Consider the following 24,948-nt stretch of genomic DNA (forward strand, 5'->3'; position numbering starts at 1 on the left):
TTTTCCATACAACATCATTCAGATTTTGAGTTTGTTAGAATGCTGCTTTGCTGCCAAAAAGGGACTATAATTAATTGCAGAAGACATCAAAAGAGAGACTGACCATGTAAAAGGAAATGCCCTTGTAGATGCCGCAGCCAAGGCCCCTGCACTGAAAGGCCAGTGAAGCTTATGGGCGTGCTGGTCAGCATACATAGAACTGGGCCGGAATACCCTGAAGAAGAACAAAAATGGGCCAGGGATTGCATTTCAGTCCAGGGCACCTCTGGCTGGCTGAATGATGGTAATAAATTATTAATGTCAAGTAGCAATCACAGGAACATAACTCAGCACTTTCATAATTCTTTTCACCCTAGAAGGGATTGTTTCTGTTAATGTCTCATTTGTCTATAGGGGTAAATCTTTTCAAGACACTAAAACAGGTGACTCAGCACTGTGAGCTCTGTGACGGGCATGACCCAAATGCCCAGCAATTTTCTCCTTCTCCAGTTAAACCTGTCCAAAATTGAGGAACCTATCCAGGTGAGAACTGGCAACTCTAATTTACACCGATGCCTTTCTGCAGGAGATTCAAATATTTGCTAATGTTTACTGATACCTTCACTGGTTAGATCGAGGCATTCCCCACCCCATCTGAAAAATGTTTACCAGAAGAAATAACTCCTCAGTTTGGGTAATCTAAAAGCCTGCAAACTGACAATGGCCCATCTTTCACAGCAGGCGTAGCCCAACACCTATCCTCAGCTTTAAGAATCCAATATTACCTTCACTCTGCTGGAGACTGCAGTCCTCTGGAAAGGTGAAAGGGCTAATCGTACTCTAAAGAAGACTCTAGCTAAATCAGAGGCCTGACTATCTCTAACACCCATAGCTTACTGCGGATTTGAACTGCTCCAAAGTAAAACGTATAATTAAGTCCGTTGAGTTAACATACGGAAGGCCTTTCCTAACCACAGATCTCCTAACAGATTGAAAGGACGCATCCATTACAAAAATATGTCATCAATCTAGGACAGGTGCAAAGGCACTCTGTGAATATGGAAACAAGAGTCTTCCCCTCCCACTTGGGAGGAAAATTCAGTTTCAGCTCAGCTAGGGATTTAGTCATACTAAAGAAGCGCGAGGAAGTTCTCCAGCTGAGCAGCTTTCCCCAACGTGGAAAGGACCACGCAAGGACACCTGAGCTCTCCAACAGACGTTCAACGCCAAGGGATTCACAGGTGGGTGCACCTGTGTGGAAGCAAAGCTGTTGCTTATTCTGGGAGCCGAATCCGAGCCTGGGGGAGGTGGGCGCGGGGCTATTTAAGCGTTGGCGGAGGGCAGGCTGGGTCGCTGCGCGTCTGCTCCTCCTTCTCGCGTTTCTCCTACAGCCCTGATCCCGCCTTGGCCATGAGGGAAATCGTGCTCACGCAGACCGGGCAGTGCGGGAACCAGCTCGGCGCCAAGGTTGGCAGCCGTGGCTCTGAGGGCCCAGCCCGGGCCTGCTGGGTGCCGGGGAAGATGTTGGCAGTAGCGGGGGCGGAGTCCCTGCATTGCGGCCTCTGGGCTCCCTGCTGGGAACGTGGTGGAACTGGTTGCTGTCGAGGCGGCCGGGGTGGACCCCAGGGACACGGCGGCCTAGGGATGGGGGTGCGGATGAGGGTGGGGGTGCGAGGGGGGCTGGGGCGCCTCCGAGACTCAGCCCTGGCCTGTCTGGTCCCTCCCTTCTCTGGCAGTTCTGGGAGGTGATCTCTGATGAACACGCCATCGACTGCGCTGGCACCTACCACGGGGACAGCCACCTGCAGCTGGAGCGCATCAACGTGTACTACAACGAGGCCAGCGGTGAGATCCCCTCCTTCCCCACCGCCCTCCTGGGAACGCGGCCCTCCCCTCCTGATGCGCTCCCGCCCCGCGCAGGTGGCAGGTACGTGCCCCGCGCTGTGCTCGTGGATCTGGAGCCCCGCACCATCGACTCTGTGCACTCAGGGCCCTTCGGGCAGGTCTTCAGGTCAGATAACTTCATCTTCGGTGAGCTGCGGGCGAAGACTGGGGTGGGCTCCTTAGCCAGGGCAGCTCAAAATCCAGGAGTGTCCCCAAGGTCATCGCTGTGGGAACTGTGGAGCCAGGGCCTCTGAACACCCTTGTATCCTCCGAGTGGAGTCGCTCAATCCGCCTCTCCTGTGTCTAGTATGCTGCCCTCGGGAGCCAGAGAGACTTCCCTAAGACACAGGAATGACCCAATTACTCCTCTATGGAGAACACTCCATGACCTCCTGTTACCCTCAGTGCCATCCTCAAGCTGGGCTGTGGAGTCCCTGGGTAACTATGGGTCATATTCCAGTCTATCCATGGCACACAATGGTTAGTGCTAAAAATCATATTTTTGGTAGGAAAACTAACACAGATATTCTTGGAGTCAAATGCAAGGCTTGCACCAATGTTTAAAATAGAGACTTGTCTTTAAATCCCTCTCAAGTTTGGAGTGAACCACTTTGCCTGCTCCCCCCTTCCCGCCCCACCCCACCCTGCCCCCCATGGAAGGCCCGGGTGTCTCCTCAAGGTGAGGAGCTACTGATGTAAACTCCCTGCAGGGAGCTGAGCTGGGGCTGTGGCTACTGCCTTCCCTGAAAATGGGCAGGAGCCACCTGCAGCGAGGTCTCTTAGCCGGTCTCAGGTTTGACTCCTGACTTAATTTCTAACAGGGGAAGCTGCTGTCCTGTAACTCTGGGGGGGGGGGGGGTTCATTTGCTCTACCTGCAGTGAGGTCTGTTAGCCCATCTCAGGTTTGACTCCTGACTTAATTCCTAACGGGGGAAGCTGCTGTCCTGTAACTCCGGGGGAGGGGGTTTCATTTGCTCCACCTGCAGGGTGAATGGTGCTTTCACCTCACACGTGACACTTGGCTCTTTTTGCAATATGGTGGTGACCACTGATGACCGTAAACCTGGCCATCGAGTGACCGGCTGTACTGTCTTACAGGTCAGAGTGGGGCTGGAAACAACTGGGCCAAGGGACACTACACAGAAGGCGCGGAGCTGATGGAGTCAGTGATGGACGTTGTCAGAAAGGTGGCTGAGAGCTGTGACTGCCTGCAGGGTTTCCAGCTGACCCACTCCCTGGGTGGGGGGACTGGGTCTGGGATGGGTACCCTTCTGCTCAGTAAGATCCGGGAGGAGTACCCAGACAGGATCATAAACACATTCAGCATCCTGCCCTCGCCCAAGGTGTCAGACACCGTGGTGGAGCCCTACAACGCCACCCTCTCAGTCCACCAGCTCATAGAAAACGCGGATGAGACCTTCTGCATAGATAACGAAGCGCTGTATGACATATGTTCCAGGACCCTAAAGCTGCCCACACCCAGCTATGGTGACCTGAACCACCTGGTGTCTGCGACCATGAGTGGGGTCACCACGTGCCTGCGCTTCCCAGGCCAGCTGAATGCCGACCTGCGGAAGCTGGCCGTGAACATGGTCCCGTTTCCCCGGCTGCATTTCTTCATGCCCGGCTTCGCCCCACTGACCAGCTGGGGCAGCCAGCAGTACCGGGCCTTGACCGTGGCTGAGCTCACCCGGCAGATGTTTGATGCTAAGAACATGATGGCGGCCTGCGACCCCCGCCATGGCCGCTGCCTGACGGCGGCCCCATTTTCAGGGGTCGCAGCCCATGAGGGAGGTGGATGAACAGATGTTCAACATTCAAGATAAGAACAGCAGCTACTTTGCTGACTGGCTCCCCAACAACGTAAAAACAGCCGCCTGTGACATCCCACCCCGGGGGCTGAAAATGTCGGCCACCTTCATTGGGAACAACGCAGCCATCCAGGAACTCTTCAGGCGTGTCTCAGAGCAGTTTACAGCAATGTTCAGGTGCAAGGCCTTCCTCCACTGGTACACGGGCGAGGGCATGGATGACATGGAATTCACCGAGGCCGAGAGCAACATGAACGACCTGGTGTCTGAATATCAGCAATATCAGGATGCCACGGCTGAGGAGGAGGTAGCCTAGAACTCTCCTTTCCTAGGTAAAGGGGGGAAGCAGTGTGGATCCCTCACTGTGTTCTGACAGCCACGTGTCACTACGCACTTGTTCATTTGTGTCTTCACGTCTCCTCCTGCTGCATTTTAAAGCACTTTTATAGTATGTGGTTTTGCCTAACAAAGTATGCTCACAGCATCTGGTTTCACCTCCAATCTCTTTCTATGGGCCCTCTGGCCACTGCTGCCAGAGGCGCATAGTTGTCCTGCAAGGCTGAAGCTGTCTGGAGTTATCACATGAGCAGGAACAAGCATTCCAGTGCCTTCAGGAGGGGTCGGCATGGGCTGTGGACATGGCAGGCAGGCTTCACACGAACTTGGGGATGCCCTGAGCCTTTGAGCAGCGACGTGGTGGAGAACCTGTTCCTGAAGGAAGCCTTGGCTTATCCTATGTACCAAACTTCTAGGAGACCCAGCATGTCTGCAGTTCTTAAAACAAAAATGGCCATGCGTGGTGTCTGACGCCTGTAATCCCAGCACATTGGGAGGCCAAGGCAGGTGGATCACAAGGTCAGGAGATCGAGAGCAGCCTGGCCAAGATGGTGAACCCAGTCTCTACTAAAAATTAGCCAGGCGTAGTTGTGGACATGTGTAGTCCCAGCTACTCGGGAGGCTGAGGCAGGAGACTTGCTTGAACCCGGGATGCGGAGGTTGCAGTGAGCCAAGATAGTGCCACTGCACTCCTGCCTGGAGACAGAGCAAGACTCCATCAAAAAAAAAAAAACAACAACATAATTTAAAGGATTAAAAGATTTTGAAAAATGTATATATCTACCATTATAGTATCATACAGAATGGTTTTACTGCCGTGAAGATTCTCTGTGCTCTGTGTATCCATCTCTTCCTTCCCCTTGGACCATGGCAACCACTGATCTTTCTACTGTTCCCATAGTTTCACCGTTTCCAGAACGTCATATAATTGGAATCGAAAAGTACATAGACTTTTCGGATTGGCTTCTTTTAGCAATATGCATTTAAGTTTCCTCCATGTATTTTTTTTGTGGCTTGTTAGATCATCTCCTGTTAGCAGTGAATAATATCCCATTGCCATTATAGTTTTGTCAAGACTCAAAGTACAATGTGAAGAGTAAACATGAATGTGCACTGTAAGCTTTGAATGATAATGAAGGGTCAAGGTAGGTTCCTGGTTGTCACAGGTGTGTTCCTGTGAGGCAGGAAGCTGTAGTGGGGAGGCTGTGTGTGGGGAAAGGGACATATGAGAAGTCTGTACTCTCTGCTCCATTTAGCTGTGAACCTGCACTTCTCTAAAAAATAAAATTAGTTAAAATTAAAAGCAAAAAATTAGAAAAATTAAAACATTACAATGTGTCATATAGTTTTCAAATCACAAGACAGAAAAAGACATAATAAAAGAAACTATAGAAAACAACAAGGATAGGAATAAAACATCAGTGATAGAAGGCAGAAGACAGAAACGTGGAGCCAAACACATTAATTTATTTTAATCATTAGTTATACTCATTTATACTAATTTATATTGATTTAACATATTAATTTTGACTAAATGGCATTAAAGGAGGTTTGAGGAATTTGCATGTCACATTCTGGATGACAGGACTCAATATTAACTATTTAGTTTGCTGTAAATCATTTCAAAATATGCTCAAATTCCAATAAAAATTCTAAGAAAAATATTTTTGAACAAGAAAATGTGATTTTAAATCCATCTATTGAACACACACACGAGACCCAATATTTTAAAATTTACTATATTTAAGATTGTTATGACTATTCAAAATTAAATTTGAAATGGTACAAAAATAAACACATTAATGAAAGAGAATTAAAAACACAGAAATTGAGTATAATTTCATTTACTAACAGGGTAACATTTTAAACCCACAAAACAGCGATTTTTCCATTTATGATATTAAAATATTGGGTAATGATTTGAGAATATAAAATGATAGAATTGAATCATGGTCCCACACCTTACATAAAAGTTAATTACAGTATTAAATGTAAAAAAAGAAAAGAAAATTAAATGTGTGTGTGTTTTACGACCTTGAGAATGAATGTCTTCTGAAATCAAAATTTCAAACAGAAACCATATAAAAAGGAATAAACCTAACATACCTAAAACATAAATTCTTACATATTTCAACACCAGGTAAATGACACGAAACAAACTGGGGACATTTTTACAACAATTATGTTACATGAAAGTTAAAATCCTTATGACATATACAATGTATAAAACAGTATTATTACCACTATTATTAATACCATTATGATTACCTGGTCTTCCCACACACCAGTCCTCTTCTGGTTCCCTGTGGTTAAACAGAGCCCTCCCTCTCTGGCCACAGTGAGGGATCCAGCAGGAACCCTGCCTAAACCCACAGAGGGTGTGAACCAAGCCAGGACATCACATTCCCTCCTGCAATGACGCAGATACCCACTCACGACAGAGATTTGGTCCCTCTCGGGAAAAGTTGTGTAACAATAATTGCAGAAACTTGTTTCTTATGTTCCCAGACACATGGAGAAAGCTGGTCTGGAAGACTGATGTCCACATACTAAGAGAAGCAGTCACTCATAACACACACTGCACACACCACACCATGTGCACACGCACACACACCCCACACAGACACCACACAAACAGCACACACACCATGTGCACACGTGAAGAGGTGGCCTGCCCCTCCACACTTGTGGGCATTTCTCGTCGGGTGGAATGAGAGACTTGAGAAAAGAAAGAGACACAGAGACAAAGTATGGACCCGCACCGGCACCAGTCTCTGAGTTCCCTTAGTATTTATTGATCATTATCGGGAGTTTCTCAGAGAGGGAGATATGGCAGGACAATAGGGTAATAGTGGAGAGAAGGTCAGCAGAAAAACATATGAACAAATGTCTCTGCATCATAAACAAGGTAAAGAAAAAAGTGCTGTGCTTTTTATGTTCATACACATAAACATCTCAATTTCTTAAAGAGCAGTATTGCTGCCAGCATGTCCCACTTCCAGCCCTAAGGCGGTTTTCCCTTATCTCAGTAGATGGAATATACAATCGGCCTTTACACGGAGACATGCCATTGCCCAGGGAGGAGCAGGAGACAGATGCCTTCCTCTTACCTCAACTGCAAAGAGGCCTTCCTCTTTTACTAATCCTCCTCAGCACAGACCCTTTATGGGTGTCAGGCTGGGGGACAGTTAAGTCTTTCCCTTCCCACGAGGCCATATTTCAGACTATCACATGGGGAGAAACCTTGGACAATACCTGGCTTTCCTAGGCAGAGGTCCCTGTGGCCGGCCTTCCTCAGTGTTTTGTGTCTCTGGGTACTTGAGAGTAGGGAGTGGTGGTGACTTAACAAGCATGCTGCCTTCAAGCATTTGTTTAACAAAGCACATCCTGCACAGCCCTTAATCCATTTAACCTTGACTTGACACATTACATGTCTCAGGGAGCACAGGGTTGGGGGTAGGGTTACAGATTAACAGCCTCTCAAGGCAGAAGGATTTTTCTTAGTACAGAACAAAATGGAGTCTCTTATGTCTACTTCTTTCTACATAGACACAGTAACAGTCTGATCTCTTTCTTTTCCCCACACACACGCATACACACCCCACACGCAGACACCACACACTGCACACACACCATGTGCACACACACACACCCCAGACACCACACCCACTGCACACACACCATGTGCACACACACACACACGCCCCCCCGCACTGCACACACAACAGCCACTGCACACACACCACGTGCACACGCACACACCCCAGACACCACACACTGCACACACACCATGTGCACATGCACACGCACCCCAGACACCAAACTGCACACACACCATGTGCACACACACCAGACACCACACACACTGCACATAACCATCTGCACATGCACACACCCTAGACACACACACACTGCACACACGTGCACATGCACACACCAGACACCACACACTGCACACACACCATGTGCACACACACACCACACACACCATGTGCACGCATACACACCCCAGACACCACATGCACACACACGTGCACACACCCCACAGACCACACCGCACACACATGTGCACACACACCCCACACAGACACCACACACTGCACACACACCCACTTCACACGCCACACCATGTGTACATGCACACACCACACACACTGCATACACACCGTGTACGCAAACACATACACCCCACACATACACCACACACACACCACACACACTGCATGCAGCACACCATGTATCCACGCACACACACCCCCACACACCACACCATGTACACTCGCACACACACCCCACAGACACCACACACACTGCACACACACCATGTATACATGCACACACACCCCCACATACTGCACACACACCACGTGCACATGTACACACACCACATACAGACACCACATTGCATACACACCATGTGCACACACACACACACCCCCACACACCACACACACTGCACACACACCATGTGCACACACGCACACCCGATACACCACACACACACCATGTGCACACACACACCCCCACACACCACACACACTGCACACACACCATGTGCACACGTGCACACATCCATACACACCGCACAATGTGCACACACCCATACCCCCCCACACACTGCACACACACAACACACACGAATCTACTACACACAACATACACATACAGCACCACACATCCCATACTCCCCACACACGTCACACACTCCACACATACTCCCCACACACTGCACACGTATATATAGCACCACACACAGAGCACACACACCACACATTCTACACACATCACACATCAAACACTACACACAGTGCACACACACCCAGCACCACACACACATCACATACACCACACACTGCACACACACATATCACACGCAGACCACACCACACATAGTACACATACACACCACACACACATACATCACAAACAGCACATATACACACCATGCACCACCCACAAACTACACACAGTATACACACATAACACCCACAATACACACCACACACACATATACATACCCCATGAACCTACTACACACACAGACACACACACACCATACATACACATCACACGCATACACCTGCGCACACCTCACAGCATACATACAATCCTCACTTTTAGAAATTAATTTGGCTTTTAAGGGGCCTGGATAGTAAAGTATTTTATTGGCGTTTGAATGAGCCAAGAAAATGCGTATAAATACACATGCGTAACTATAAGGGCACAAGTAGTACTTTCGAAATCACAACATTAGATTAAACCATGTAAATTTTTTATTGTTTTTAAAAAATCAAGTCTTTCTCATTTTACTAGAAACTATTTACAAGAGTAAATAAGATTCTTACTGAGGTCAAAAGACTTTCTGGAAAAACTTCTCCTCGATGAAATTGCACTTAAAACATCACTTCCATCGTGAAGTATTTAAGATGTTCTTGGTCCTTTTCCTGTTATGTGGAATCATCAATTCAAATTTTAAAAGTGACTTTGAGATGTTTTTCATCTATTATTTTAAAAATGTTGAAGGCGTTTTTAATTCTGCCTTCAACAGAGATCGACATACCTCTGATTATGATGTAAAACTGAATACGTTATTCTGACAGGCTTTCTTTTCTGCAGCGCCGCCACCATCATTATTAATAAGGATTGAATGCTTTTAATCCATGCACAATCTGTATTCCCTGCTTTATAAAGAATAGAAATCTAATTCTCACTATGAAGGCAGATAAAAGTAATCCCTTCAACCTATAGATGAATCATTTACCAAAGCACTCAGACTTTAAATAGCATTCATCAAATGTGTCTATATTTCTATGCAGATTCATAGAAAGAACATGTAGTTTAAATCATTGCACATTTTATGCTTTTAAATGAGTTGTGATGTTCATTAGTATTTTTATCACATTTCCCCAAAGGTAGGCTAATTACTGTTATTATTTTCAGCTAGAAATAGAAAATGTATTTTCTATTTTTGAAGACTTTGAAACATAACCCTTGGAATATAATATCTGTGTATAATATCTGCAGAAAGCATGAAAGTAATATTTAAACAGTATGCATTTTTTCCAGAATGAAAATTTCCTCTACAATAACATTCATCTTTTTTTCCTGATGGGCTCATAGAAGTCAACATTTCTAACATTGCTGGACGTTATTTACATTAAACTTGCATCAGCTTCGGGTGTTGCAGAAACTGAGCAAGAGGCCACAAGCTACACAATACACACAAACACACACAAAACTTGTATTATTATACTTACCTAAGTGTCTAACGAGGTGGATAAATATATTAGATTGCTCCAGAACAAGGATTTTTATGGGGCCTATTGGAAAGTATGACTGCAGTTTGAGTGAGATGCCTGTAAGAGATTCAATATGGCCACTAATAGAGTATCCAATTTTAAAAACACTGACAGAAGGCTCATGAGATAGAAATTTTCACCTAAATCTATTGGAAATGTGCTACTAGATGCTGTAGTAAAAAGACTGGTGTGGTAATTGTAAAACACATCTGATATCTAAACCTTTGTTTTTTACCTGAAATCCTTATGGGGGTGATTGTGTATGTCAATTTGAATTTTCCCATCAACAAGATAAATAAATACACAAATAAATAGCCAGCCTGCCTGGATGAATTAGTTCACCTTTCTATATTTTGAGGGCAGTGCTTCTCCTCCTTTGACAGCCACAAGATTCACCCGGGGATCCCTTAAAATGCAAAACCATAGACCACACTTTGACTAGCTTGGATAAGGGGCCAGAGCATTGAAATGAGTGTGTAGGTGACTGTGCTAAGATTCTCCTGCTCATTTGGGCACTGGCTTACCATATAAACAAAGCTTAGGACCTCTAGTCCTTGCTGGAAAAGAAATACACATACATAAGATGTGACTATGGATATGGAATATCTGTTGTGTTCTGGACATTGTGCTACACAACAGAGGTAAGAAGTCAAAAAATCCCCTGTCTCTATCTGAAAGATAGAGAAATAATCAAATTTATTATTTATTTCAAATGTTGAAATAATCTTATTTCAATTATTGAAATAATCTTAATTCAAATATTGAAATAATCTCTTATTGAAAGATAGAGAAGTCAGATAATCCCTTGTCTCTATCTGAAAGGAGCTTCCTACACAGTGGCTTCTGAGGTCTTTGAAACTAGATTCACTTTCAGATTTGATTATTATATTTATGATTTGATATTTTCATTGAACCCCATGATATGATGAAGTTTTCTAGAACCTGCTAGAATAATTGACTTTGCTCTCAGCATTATGAAGCCACTGGGCACATAAGTAGTTCATTTATGTTTGTGTTTAACCAGACAGGAACAACTTGAGCTACTTTTCTAGCCACCTTCGTTTAGAGCTGTTTTTGTTTGTTATTTTTGTTTGTTTGTTTTTGAGACGGGTCTCACTCTGTCACCTAGGCAGTGGCGTGATCAGAGCTCACTGCAGCCTCTACCTTCTGGGCTCAAGCAATCCTCTCACCTCAGCCTCCTGAAAAGCTGGGACCACAGGCTCATACCACCATACGCAGCTAATTAAAAATAATTTTTTTTTTTGTAGAGACGGTTTTTCCATGTTTCCTAGACTTGTCTCCAACTCTTGAACTTAAGCAATCTGCCTGGCTCAGCCTCCTAAAGTGTAGAGCTGTGTTTTCAGTCTTTTTTGAGCTGTTTTACAATCCAGTTTTGAACTGGTAAGTTTGGATTCATTCTGATATTTACAGATTTAACATCCTACTTCACAAGATGCTCATAGCCTTAATCCATTACAGCCGCTGCCTCATACATCTCTGCTCATAGCCTTGATGCATTGCAGTAGCCACCTCGTCCATCTCTGCTCATAGCCTTGATCCATTGCAGTAGCCACCTCGTCCATCTCTGCTCATAGCCTTGATCCATTGCAGTAGCCACCTCGTCCATCTCTGCTCATAGCCTTGATCCATTGCAGTAGCCACCTCCTCCATCTCTGCTCATAGCCTTGATCCATTGCAGTAGCCACCTCGTCCATCTCTGCTCATAGCCTTGATCCATTGCAGTAGCCACCTCGTCCATCTCTGCTCATAGCCTAAACTAATAGAAGCCAGAGGGAAGAAATGGAAGCCAACGTGAGTCCAGAACACACATTTTATAAGAGTATAAGAAATTTAAAAACAGCAAAGTATATCATGAAATTTGTAATAGATGTGCATGGCTAACATTTATTCTTAATCAATATATTCTATAAATTGGGAGAAAATACTAAACACATGAAAAGTAAGGAACTTGGGCTGGGTGCGGTGGCTCATGTCTGTAATCCCAGCACTTTGGGAGGCCGAGGCTGGCGGATCGCAAAGTCAGGAGATCAAGACCATCCTGGCTAACATGGTGAAACCCCGTCTCTACTAAAAATACGAAAAAATTAGCCAGGTGTGGTGGTGGGTGCCTGTAGTCCCAGCTACTCGGGAGGCTGAGGCAGGAGAATGGCATGAACCTGGGAGGCAGAGCTTGCAGGAAACCAAGATCGCGCCACTGCACTCCAGCCTGGGGACAGAGTGAGACTCCATCGCAAAAAAAAAAAAAAGAAAGAAAAGTAAGGAACTTTCATCATTAATATATAACTAATATGACGAGAATGTGGTTTATGTTTTTATCTTTGCAAGATTTAGGAACATTTGGTGCAAGGAGGAAGAATTTATAATAATGAGGAGCATGTATGATACTGGAGGGAGCCTTTTGACAAGGGGGAAATGGCATCATGATATGCTATGGTCATAGCTATGTGGTAGCGCAGCCAGCTATGGTCTCCCCCGTCAAACCCACTAGGCAGTGTTCAGTTACCAACATTAAGATAGAGCTCACCCACCCAGGACAGAAGAGAAAATATACACTGCAGTCAGAAGCCACTGTGTAGGAAGCTCCTTTCAGATACAGGCAAGGGATATTTGACTTTTTATCTCTAGTGTCTAGTACAATGTCGAGAACATAACAGATATTCCATATGCACACTCACATACTATGTATCTGCATTTCTTTTCCAGCATGGACTGGAGGTCCTAAGCTTCATTAATATGGTGAGCCAGTGCCCACATGAACAGTAGGATCTTAGCACTGTCACCTGGACATCCATTTAAATGCTCTTGTCTTACCTAGTCAAAGTGTGGTCTATGAGTTTGCATTTTAATAAGATCCCCGGGTGAATCTTGTGCGTGTTACAGGGAAGCACTGTCCTACATCGTATGTGACAGGCTCTCATAGTCACCATCATCACGGGAATCTTGCACACGTTACAGAGAAGCACTGTCCTACATCATATGTGGCAGGCTCTCATAGTCACCATCATCATGGGAAGCTGCATTTAGAGCATTTAACTATATGGGCTCTGAAATCAGATGACTTAGGTTTAGACTTCCTTTTACTTCTTACTAAGCAGAGAACTCTGGGGTGAAAATTTTATGAGACCCAGTTTTAACATGTCCAAATTGGAGGCACGGGGAAATTATAGCATTTTGCATAGAATATTGTTTTAAGTATAAAATGAAGTAGTACATAGTAAGCTTCTGCCATACACTAACTGCACAATAAATATTAGTTAATAGTAACTCATTTAATCCTAAGGTCTATAAATTTGTACACAATAATTTTTTGTGACTACACAAATTTTCATAATTAGTCTAGATTTAAAATCAAGGAATGTTCTTAGTTGTAGTTGGCAATCAATATGACATGCCAAAATTATATGTAAGTATCTTATTGTTGGTGGGGATATAAGAAGTTTGCCATCAAAAGAGAGACGATAATCTATGTTTGCAGACTCCAGAAAGCTGTCTCTCACATAAGAATTTGCAATTTCTGGGGGAAAAGAAAAAGTTGATTGTGCGAATAAACATTACCATGGAGTCTTCTCTATGGCATCATCAAAAATGAAAGCTGATTCTCATCTTCCTAACAATCTGCAAAGACGAGTGAAATGCAACCTACTGAGCATCAAGTTAAAGAAGGAGATAACTTGAGTGGAACAGGAGGAAACCATGTCACTGCTAGGGAAATCAATATGACCAGTGTTCCTCTGCCCTCCTCCGAGGCTAAGGATGGGTTAAATATCAGTGGCTGACCTCAGGTAATGGAATGAGAAAAAAAGCTATAAAAATGCATGCATTACGTAATTAAGAGGGTGGGAAGTTATTTTTTTAAAAAAGGCAATTCCTAGTTGGGTTCCTTCCTGTTCACCCCATTGGCGAAGAAGCTAGTCTTGCCCTAGCATTCTGGGAATGGCTGCAGACACAACAAACACCGAGCAGACGAAATTCACAGTAATTTACTCATCACACATACTCAGCCCAGCGGGGGATGACACTGCATTTATGCAGGTCTACCCAGGGTTTGCACTCTGGAATAGTGGGTGTGGGAGGCAGGCTTGGTAGAAATCAGAGGGTGGGGTAACCCCTGGTCCCTTCAGGGATCTGCTTGACTAATTGAGTTTTGCAGTCTGGTGGGGGCATGAAGCCATTAGGCTGAGGACATGGTGGGGTGCTGCATGAAATTTTAGGTGTCAAAATACAATTGACCCCGATGTTTTAACATCAGACATTTATTTTCATGATGACTAATATTTTGAGAGGCTGAGAGAAAGCTGTTGAGACATTGTAATAAGTGCTTAGGGACATGAGAGATTAGGAAGGCCACAGTTATGAGTAATGTAATGTGGAAGCCGATGCAAAGCTACTGGCCCCATTTATTTAGCAGGACACAGGAAAAGTGATCTGGGGTCCATGGCAGCACAAGTGTGTTGGTAAATATTTGGGTGATGTCACGCATTCCCCATGCATTGGTTTAGAGATCTGGGGCCTCTGGCAGCACAAGCGTGTTCATAAATATTTGGGTGACGTCACGCATTCCCCATGCATTGGTTTAGAGATCTGGGGCCTCTGGCAGCACAAGCGTGTTCATAAATATTTGGGTGACGTCACGCATTCCCCATGCATTGGTTTTCATGTCTCCAGTGAGTTATTGGGCAAGTCTGATATTACTGATTCACACGCAGCAGGCAGCTTCCTGTATGGAGCTACCTCCACCCCTGGACAGTCCAGGACTGAATGGTTGTCAAAAATGTGAACTCCTTGATGTCCAGTAAAGGCAACTGAGGGAACTGTGTAGCATTGGTGTAAAAAGTGCACTTTCCTAAGAAGCATGAACTTAGAGTAATCAAAGCCTGGGGCAACAGTGGAACCCAGCAGGGCATCCACTCACTGCTTTGTAACTTAAATAGGAATTCTTTGAGGAGCTCAGTCTATCTCTCAACTAAAGCAGCTGCCTGCAGCCTATAGGGGCAGTGGAAGCTCTACTGGACACTTTCACAAGCCCAGCACTGTGTTTTCTGATGAAATGTTGCCTTGGTCACCATCAGTAGTGTCTAGAACTCTGCAGGGGATAAGGAGTGTCCCTGTGAGATCCGTACTATGTCCTTGGTTAAAAAAAAGGCATCTGTCACCTTGATTGTATTCTGAGTATCCATGAGACAAGAAGTTTCTTCAATTCAATGAGGAGGGAAGGTGGACAATTCTTGGCAATTGCCAAAAAGTTTGTAGAAATGTACAAATGGGGCTAATTGTTGGCCCAGCATCAGTGCTGAGATGACCACCTCAAGTTTGGCCGGTCATGCTGAGGCTTGGGTGTCATCCTTTATCAGGGACATCCTAGCTAAGGGAGGGAAGGCAGCAGCATCCCACTGAGCTCCATCATGTCTGATGATGGCATTCATTCAGAAGGTGGACGAACTTCACTGCTGGTCACTCAGTCGATCCCGAGGTGCCTCAGAGACGGGTGACTTCCAGCACCACAGCCTGAGGATGAAGCAGGCCAGTGTTTCCTGCAGATGAGATGGTAGGGGGTCCAGGTTTGACTCCATCCTGAGGCAAGGAGGTCTCTGCAGCTGTGCCAAGGCTGTGGGGTGCTACTTCCCAAGGCCTGATGACCAGATAGGCATGAAGGCTCGTGGACATGGATGCAGAGCCCTCTGTTTCCAGAGTGTCCAGTATGTGGTCAGCAATCACTGCCCTGATGCTGTACAGCACAGGGTCAAAAGGGGCAGGTTTGATTTTTACATCAGAAGCCCATGGACTACTTATGGACACCATATGCAACCCAGATACTTCAGGAGGCTTGAGAAGAGGTTGCTAAAGCATCCACAGTGTGTTCTCTGAGGATATTCATAGGGGCACCTGTTAATTTAAATTTGGACAGATTCCAGACTTGTTGAAGGAGGCTTCTTTCAAGGTGGGTCAGTTTGCCAATGACAGCATCAGTGAGATTAAGTAAGATTTGTAAATAAGAAATATGTTGTCACCTGAACCCCAAGTGAAGAATTAAAGGGCTGGGCACAGTGGCTCACACCTGTAATCCCAGAACTTTAGGAGGCCGAGGCAAGAGGATCACTTCAGCCCAGGAGTTTCAGACCAGCCTGGGTAACATAGCAAGACATTTTCTCTACCAAAAAAAAAAAAACAAAACAAAATTAGCTGAGTGTCGTGGCACACACCTGCAGTCTTAGCTACTTGGAAGGCCAAGATGGGAGAATTGCTTGAGCTCAGGAGGTCGAGGCTGCAGTGAGCTGAAATCGTGCCACTTCACACCAGTCTGGGTGACAGAGCAAGACTGTGCCTCCAAAAAACAAAACGCAAATTAAAGACTGTTGGGCTTGTATTAACATTGTGGATGCTGAGAGGATCAATAACTATTTTTTGAAAGTCTCAGGAATAGGGCAGCCCCATGTTTACCAAGGAATTTTCAGGAATTGAAGCAAAGTGGCAGGGCCTTGCACCAGTGTGTTAGGGAAACGTCCATTCCCTTTGTGTAAGCTTCCTTGTATCTGTGTGTCCTTAGTGTGTAAAATGAACTTTCTCTGAGAATGATGTCATCAGTATAATGTCACACCTGTGCTCCTGTAGAAAGGTGGTTGCAGTGAGATCTTGTCTGTGAAGACTGCATGCAATGACAAGGCTGCCGAGGCACTCCGTGGGTCGCCTGGTCCCTTCAGAGATGAAGGCAGGCTATGACTGAGACTCTGCTAAAATAGGCACAAAAAGAACGTGGTAGCCAAATCTGTAACAACAAAGTATTTATCAGTTGCATGAATATATATAGGTTTATTGTAAGGAATTGGCTAATGTGGTTATGGAGGCTAAGAAGTCCCAGGACCTGCAGTCAGCAAGCTGAAGAACCAGGACTGCCAATGTTGGAGTCCCAGTCAAAGCCTAAAGTCTTGAGAACCAGGAAAGCTGATGGCATAAGTTACAGTCCACGTCTGACTTCAATCTATCTCTCAGCTCTGAAATCATCAGACAAAGAGAGTGAATTCTCTCTTCCTCTACCTTTGTGTTTTATTTGGGTTTTTAATGGATTGGATGAGGCCCACTCACATTGGGGAGGGCAACTACTTTACTAAGTCTACATATTCAAATGTTCATCTCATCAAGGAACACCCTCACAGACACATTCAGAGTGTTTAGGCAACCCAACTTGGCAAATAAAATTTACCATCAAAGGCGAAAGATGTATACGATCTGAAGAGAAACCAGAGATGCAGGATGGTTAAACATCTGCAAGTCAATAAATGTGATACACCATATAAACAGAATTAAAAACAAAAATCACATGATCATCTCAATACCTGCAGAAATAGGATTTGACAAAATCCAGCATCACTTTATGCTTAAAACCCTCAGGAACACTGACATAGGAAAAGCATTTGACAAAATCCAGAATCCCTTTATGTTTAAAACCCTCAGGAAAATCGACATAGAAGGGACATACCTTAAGGTAATAAAAGCCATATATGACAAACACACAACCAACATTATACTGAATGGGGAAAAGTTGAAAGCATTCCCCCTGAGAACTGGAAAAAGACGATGATGCCCACTTTCACCACTTCTATTCAACACAGTACTAGAAGTCCTCACCAGAGCAATCAGATAAGAGAAATAAAGGGCATCCAAATCAGTAAAGATGTTGAACTGTCACTCTTTGCTGATGACATGATCATATACCTAGAAAACCCTAGACTCATCCCAAAAGCTACTAGAATTGGTAAATGAATTCAGCAGTTTCAGGATACAAAATTAATGTTCACAAGTCAGTGGCTCTGCTATACACTAACAATAACCATGCTGAGAATCAAATCAAGAACTCCCCCTTTTACAATAGCTGCAATAAAAACCTTAGGAATATTATAATTCCCATAATTATAATAGTATATTCCTATAATTGTCAATTGCGTGCAATCTTTGCAGACAAAATCTTAATTATATCTGGAATACTTAAAGAAGCAAAAGATCTCTACAAGGAAAACTACAAAACACTGCTGACAGAAATTACAGACACAAACAAATGGAAACACATCCCATGCTAATGGATAGGTAAAATCAATATTGTGAAAATACCATACTGCCAAAAGCAATCTACAAACTCAATGCAATCCCCATCAAAGTACCAACATCAGTTTTCACAGAACCAGAAAAATTCATATGGAAACAATAAAGATATAGAAGGGACATACCTTAATGTAATAAAAGCCTAGAACCAAAAAAGAGTCTGATAGCCAAAGCAAGACTAAGCAAAAAGAACAAATCTAGAAGCCCACTTCAAACTATACTATAAGGCCATAGTCACCAAAACAGCATGGTACTGGTATAAAAATGGTCACATAGATCAATGGAAGATAATAGAGAACCCAGAAATAAAGCCAAATACTTAACAGTCATCTAATCTTCAACAAAGCAAATGAAAACATAAAGCAGGGAAAGAAAATCCTATTCAACAAATGGTGCTGGGATAAATGGCAAAACCACACATAGAAGAATGAAAGTGGATCCTCATTTCTCACCCTATACAAAAATCAACTCAAGATGGATCAAGGACTTTAATACTTGAAACCACAAAGATTATAGAAGATGACATTTGAAAAACCTTTCTAGACATTGGCTTAGGCAAAGACTTCACGACCAATAACCCAAAAAGCAAACTCAACTAAAACAAAGATAAATAGATGGGACTTAATTAAACTAAAAAGCTTCTTCACAGTAAAAGAAATAATCAGCAGAGTAAACAGATAACCTACAGAGTGGGAGAAAATCTTCACAATCTATACTTCTGATTAAAGGACTAATATGTAGAATCTGCAAGGAACTCAAACCAGCAAGAAAAAAAACCCATCAAAAAGTGGGCTAAGGACATGAATAGACAATTCTCAAAATAAGATATACAACTAGCAAACAAACACATGTAAAAATGCTCAACATAACTAATTATCAGGGAAATGCAAATCAAAACCACAATAAAATGCAATAGCACCTCACTCCTACAAGAATGGTCATAATCAAAAAATCAACAAATAATAGCTGTTGGCATGGATGTAGTAAAAAGGGAACACTTTTACACTTTTTGGAGGGAATGTAAACTAGTAAAACAGCTATGGAAAACAGTGAAGAGATTTCGGAAAGAACTAAAAGCAGATCTATCATTTGATCCAGGAATCCCACTCCTGGGTATCTACCCAGAGGAAAAGAAGTCATTATATGAAAAAGATACTTGCACATGCATGTTTATAGCAGCACAATATGCAACTGCAAGAATGTGAAACGAGCCTAAATGCCCATCAATCAATAAATGGATAAAGAAAATGTGGTATATATATTTAACATGGAATACTACTCAGCCATAAGATGGAATGAAAGAATGCATTCACAACAACCTGGATGAAACTGGACACCATTATTCTAAGTGAAGTAACTTAGGAATGGAAAACCAAACATTGTATGTTCTCACTCATAAGTGGGAGCTAAGGTATGAGGATGCAAAGGCATAAGAATGATACAATAGTCTTTGGGGACTTAGGGGAAAGGCTAGGAGTGGTGGGGTGGGTGCAGTGAGGGATAAAACACTACATGTTGGGTATAGTGTACACTGCTTGGGTGATGGATGCACCAAAAATCTCAGAAATCGCCACTAAAGAAATTATTCATGTAACCAAACAGCACCTGTTCCCCAAAAACCTGTTGAAATAAAAAAAAAAAACCATTGTATTCCCCAAAAACCTACTGAAATAAAAAAAATTAACCACAGTAATATTAGGCACTGGGTATGGGGGCCTTAATGGATGGGAGCACTGCACTCACAATACAGCAACCCACTATGAAACACCGTTTATTATTTGCAGGTTTAAGAACAGACCAAATTCTACTGCTAACTGTTGAAGCAATGAGGATAATCACCCCTTCACTAATTAATTAGGAGTTATATAATAAGTTTTATTTATTTGAAGTAATGTGGTAATTTATTTGGACCATATATGCCAATTTTTCAAGATGGGGAGGCTAGGCATCATGGCTCACGACTGTAATCCCACACCTGTAACCCTAACCTTAACCACAACAACAACCCTAACCTTTAACCCTAACCCCAAATCCTAACACCTAACTCTAAACCTAACCCTTACCAATAGCCCTAGCCCTAACACCTAACCCCTAAAGTTAACCCCTAACCCTAACCCTTAACCCTAACCCTACCCTGACCCCAATCCTAACCCTCACCCCTAACCCCTAACCCTAGCCCTAACCCCTAACCACAACCCTATCCCCATAACCCCCAACCCTAACCCCAGCCCCAAACTCTACCACCAACCCCTAACCCTACCGCCAACCCCTAACCCAAACCACTAACCCCTAATCCTAACCCTCTAACCTCTAACCCCCAAACCCTAACCCTACCCTAACCCTAACCCCAACCCCAATGCCAAACCCAACCCCTAACCCTACCCTAACCCATAACCTTAACCCTTAACCCTAACCCTACCCTTAACCCTAACCCAACTCTATACCTAACCCTTACCCCTAACCATGACCCTGACCCCAGAACCAGCCCTGAACCTAACACCTAACCCCAACCCTAACCCTAGCATTAACCCTAACTCTAACCCCTAAACCATAACCCTAACCCTAACTCCAATCCCCAACCCTAAACCTTAACCCTTAACCCCTATCCATAACCTGAACCTGAACCCACATTCCTAACCCGCTACCCCTCATCCTAATTCTAAACCTTAACCCTAACCCCTAACCCTTACCATAACACAAACCCACTAATGGTAGCCCATAACCCTAGCCCAAACCCTAAACCCTAACCCTAATCTGACTGCAACCCCTCACCACAACCACTAATGCTAACCCCAAACATTAACCCTACCCCTCGAATCCTAACCCCCAACCTTAAAATGTAACCACAACCCAAATCCCAAAGCTGACATATCCTAATCCATAACCCCTAACCCTAATTCTAATCCTAATCACAACCCCTAAACCCTTATGCTAATGTTGTCCCCAACCCCAACATCATACCCTAATCCTAACCCTCACACTGATAGTAACCCTAATTCTCACCATAAGAATCATAAACCTATCTTTGGATTCTAAGCCCTAACCCTGAGTGACCCTAAACCCCCTCCCTTGTTAAACATTCCCATTTCACCATGCTGCATTTGAAATTGAGCTGTGTCACTCCACCACTGCAAAATTCTATTCGTCAAGATCCTGTATATGTTACCTTGCCTCAGCAGGTGTCTGTTTCTGTCTTTGACATGTTCTTCAATACTGTTCTTCCCCATTAAACTACTGTACTAGGAAAAAACGTTGCCACACTTGTATGCGCCACTTGCCATGGATTAACACATGTCCTAAAGGAGTAAGCCAAGGATAGACAATCAGTTCAATGTTTTTATTTTTAATTTTTGTTGGGACATAGTAGGTGTATGTAATTCCTTCAGTCTTAAAGCAGTCACCTTTTCCCACCTATGGCTCCCAAGGCCATCATAGGGGTCATCAGTACTTCAGTACCACAGGATCTGAGAAAATGTGGAAGGCTTTATGTCACTCTGTGTGAGAGCCAGGCCCGTAAGGATCATCACTCACATACTTTTTTTTTTTTTTTTTGAGATGGAGTGTTGCTCTGTCACCCAGGCTGGAGTGCAATGGGACGATTTCAGCTCACTGCAACCTCTGCCTCCTGGGTTCACACCATTCTCCCGCCTCAGCCTCCAGAGTAGCTGGGATTACAGGTGCACACCACCATGACTGGCTATTAATTTTTATATTTTTTAGTAGAAACAGGGTTTCACGATGTTGGTCAGGCTGGTCTCAAACTCCTGACCTCGTGATCTGCCCACCGCAGCCTCCCAAAGTGCTGGGATTACAGTCGTGAGCTACTGCGCCTGGCTACTTGCGTACATATTCTACTACAGAGCTGTTATATAATGCACCCACAATAACAGGGGGCTGAGAAATGTAGTCTGTGTGTCCAACAGATAAAAGGGTGAATTTTGTAGAACACACAGCCAGTCTCTGACACACAGGATTTCTCTCTTGTGTGAATTCCCTAATACCTGCTGAGGTGTTACTTCAGACAAAAGGATTTTGCACACTCATTACACTCTTTTTTTTTTTGAGATTGGAGACTCACTTTGTCACTGGAGCGCAGTGGCGTGATCTTGGCTCACTGCAATCTCCGCCTCCCAGGTTCATGCCATTCTCCTGCCTCAGCCTCCTAAGTAGCAGGGGCTACAGGCACCCACCACCATGCCCAGCTAATTTTTTTGTATTTTTATTAGAGACACGGTTTCACCATCTTAGCCAGGATGGTCTCGATCTCCTGACCTCATGATCCACCCACCTTGGCCTCCCAAAGAGCTGGGATTACAGGCATGAGCCACTGCGCCCAGCCCACATTCATTATACTCTTAAGCTTTCTCCCTTGTATGAATTTCTTGATGCCTCCTGAAGTCTGACTTCTACTAAAAGCTGTTTCCAACACTCATACAGTCATAGGGCTTTCCTTGTGTGACTTCTCTGATGGACAGTAAGGCTTGACTTGTGACTGAAGGATTTCTCACACTGGTTACATACACAGGGTTTATTTCCGGTATGCATCCACTGATATGCTGTAGGATTTCATTTGCTAATAAGGCTTTTCACACCTTCAGTATGTTAACAGGCCTCTTCACCTGAGTGAGTTCTGTAATGTACAGTGAGCGCTGACTTCTGGTAGAAAGCCTGTCTACATTCTTTGCATTCATATGGTTTCTCACCTGTGTGAGTTCTCTCATGTCTATTGAGGGTTGACTTCTGGCAAAAGCTTTTCCCACATTCTTTACACTGATATGGTTTCTCCCCTGTGTGTATTCTTTCATGTATCATGAGGGATTACTTCTGGTAGAATGTTTTCCCACATTCATTACATTCATGGGATTTCTTCCCTGTGTGAATTCTTTCATGTACAGTGAGGGCTGACTTCTGGAAGAAGGTTTCCCTACATCCATTACATTTATAAGGCTTCTGTCCCATGTGAGTTTTCTGATGCCTGCTGTAGTTCGCCCTCTGATGAAAGGTTTTTCCACATTCGTTACAAACATAGGGTTTTTCTCCTGTGTGAGTTCTCTGATGCATAGTGAGCACTGTCTTCTGGTAGAAGGATTTTCCACATTCACTACATTTGTAGGGTTTCTCCCGTATGTGAGTACTCTGATACATCCTCAGGTTTGACTTCTGGCTAAAAGTTCTCCCACATTCATTACACTCATAGGGTTTTTCCCCTGTGTGAGTACCCTGATGCATCCTGAGATTTGACTTCTGGCTAAAGGTTTTTCCACATTTATTACATTCATATGGTTTCTCACCTGAGTGAGTTCTTTGATGTATAATGAGAACTGAATTCAGGCAAAATGTTTTTCCACATTCATTACATTCATAGGGTTTTTCCCCTGTGTGAGTTCTCTGATATACAGAAAGTTTTGACTTCTGAGCAAAAGTTTTCCTGCATTCTTTACATTCATATGGGTTCTCAGCTGTGTGAGTTCTCTGATGTACCGTGAGGGCTGACTTATGGTAGAAAGTTTTCCTACATTCTTTACATTCATATGGTTTCTCACCTGTGTGAATTCTCTGATGTACAGTGAGGACTGACTTCTGATAAAAAGTTTCCCTACATTCATTACATTTACATGGTTTCTCTCCTGTGTGAATTCTCTGATGTACATTGAGGGCTGACCTCTGGTAGAAGGTTTTCCCAAATTCCATCCATTCATAGGGTTTTTCTCCTGTGTGTATTCGGTGATGATAAATAATGGCTGACATTTGGCAGAAGGTTTCCCCACATTCATGACACTCATAGGGCTTTTCTCCTGTGTGGATTCTCTGATGAACAATTAGATTTGACTTCTGACAGAAGGATTTCTCACATTTGGTACATGCAAAGGGTTTCTCCTGTGTATGTGTTCTCTGATGATTTGCAAGATATGATTTCCTAATGAAGGATTTCTCACATTGTATAAATTTATAGGGTTTGTCTCCTGTGTGTATTTTCTGATGTTTGGTAAGTTTAGACTTTTTACTGAACATTTTCCCACATACATTACATTCAACATTTATCTTCTGGGAAGAGAGTGCTGACTTATCACAGGATTTCCCATATTCATTATAAGTACATGCAGTCTCTCTACCATGACCCTTCTCTGCCTCAGTGCTGAAAGCTTTCCTTGTCCACTATATTCAAAAAGCTGCTGTCCCATATGAATCTTGTTATGGTGACTAAGATACTCATGACACATGAGAGATTTCCCAGTTATACTTCAATCATCAAGTTTTCCTCCTGCCTGCATTTCATAAGGCTCAATAGAGATAAATATGTTCTGACTTACATTTAACTCCTCAGCCCTCATTCCTGAATAGCTTGCGTTATTTACCATCATATTTGGAATACGGTTTAAGCTCAAATTAAGTATTTTTCCTAATTCAACTCTTTCCTCAGTTGATGTTTTGCTGTTGGTGATTGCAACCTGCCATATATGTCTCTGATGAACTTCCTGGCTTCTTTCAATTATGTCAACTGTCTGGACATCTGAAATGAAAAA

General features: G+C 43.8%; 1 protein-coding gene and 1 pseudogene across 5 annotated transcripts in view; one reads left to right on the forward strand and one right to left on the reverse strand.

The window, feature by feature from the left end:
* The first annotated feature begins 1,389 nt into the window (after window positions 1–1,389).
* LOC134738985 (tubulin beta-8 chain-like) lies at window positions 1,390–3,990 on the forward strand (annotated as a pseudogene).
* Window positions 3,991–5,464: 1,474 nt separating this feature from the next.
* LOC134737544 (zinc finger protein 717-like) overlaps window positions 5,465–24,948 on the reverse strand; it is a 40,343-nt gene continuing 20,859 nt past the window's right edge. For 2 of the 5 annotated variants that reach the window (XM_063659704.1, XM_063659705.1), the window contains 2 exons: window positions 24,736–24,935; window positions 5,465–12,086 (listed from right to left, as the gene is read on the reverse strand). In XM_063659704.1, the coding sequence (XP_063515774.1) occupies window positions 7,542–8,795 (1,254 nt within the window). In that variant the 5' untranslated portion in view covers window positions 8,796–12,086; window positions 24,736–24,935 and the 3' untranslated portion in view covers window positions 5,465–7,541. Of the gene's footprint in view, window positions 12,087–15,483; window positions 16,499–16,530; window positions 16,914–21,740; window positions 24,936–24,948 lie in introns of those variants that run through there. The other 3 variants (XM_063659707.1, XM_063659706.1, XM_063659708.1) reach the window with 3 other exon arrangements.

The sequence above is a fragment of the Pongo pygmaeus genome, chromosome 22 (genome assembly GCF_028885625.2).
Source record: "Pongo pygmaeus isolate AG05252 chromosome 22, NHGRI_mPonPyg2-v2.0_pri, whole genome shotgun sequence".
NCBI lineage: Eukaryota > Metazoa > Chordata > Mammalia > Primates > Hominidae > Pongo > Pongo pygmaeus.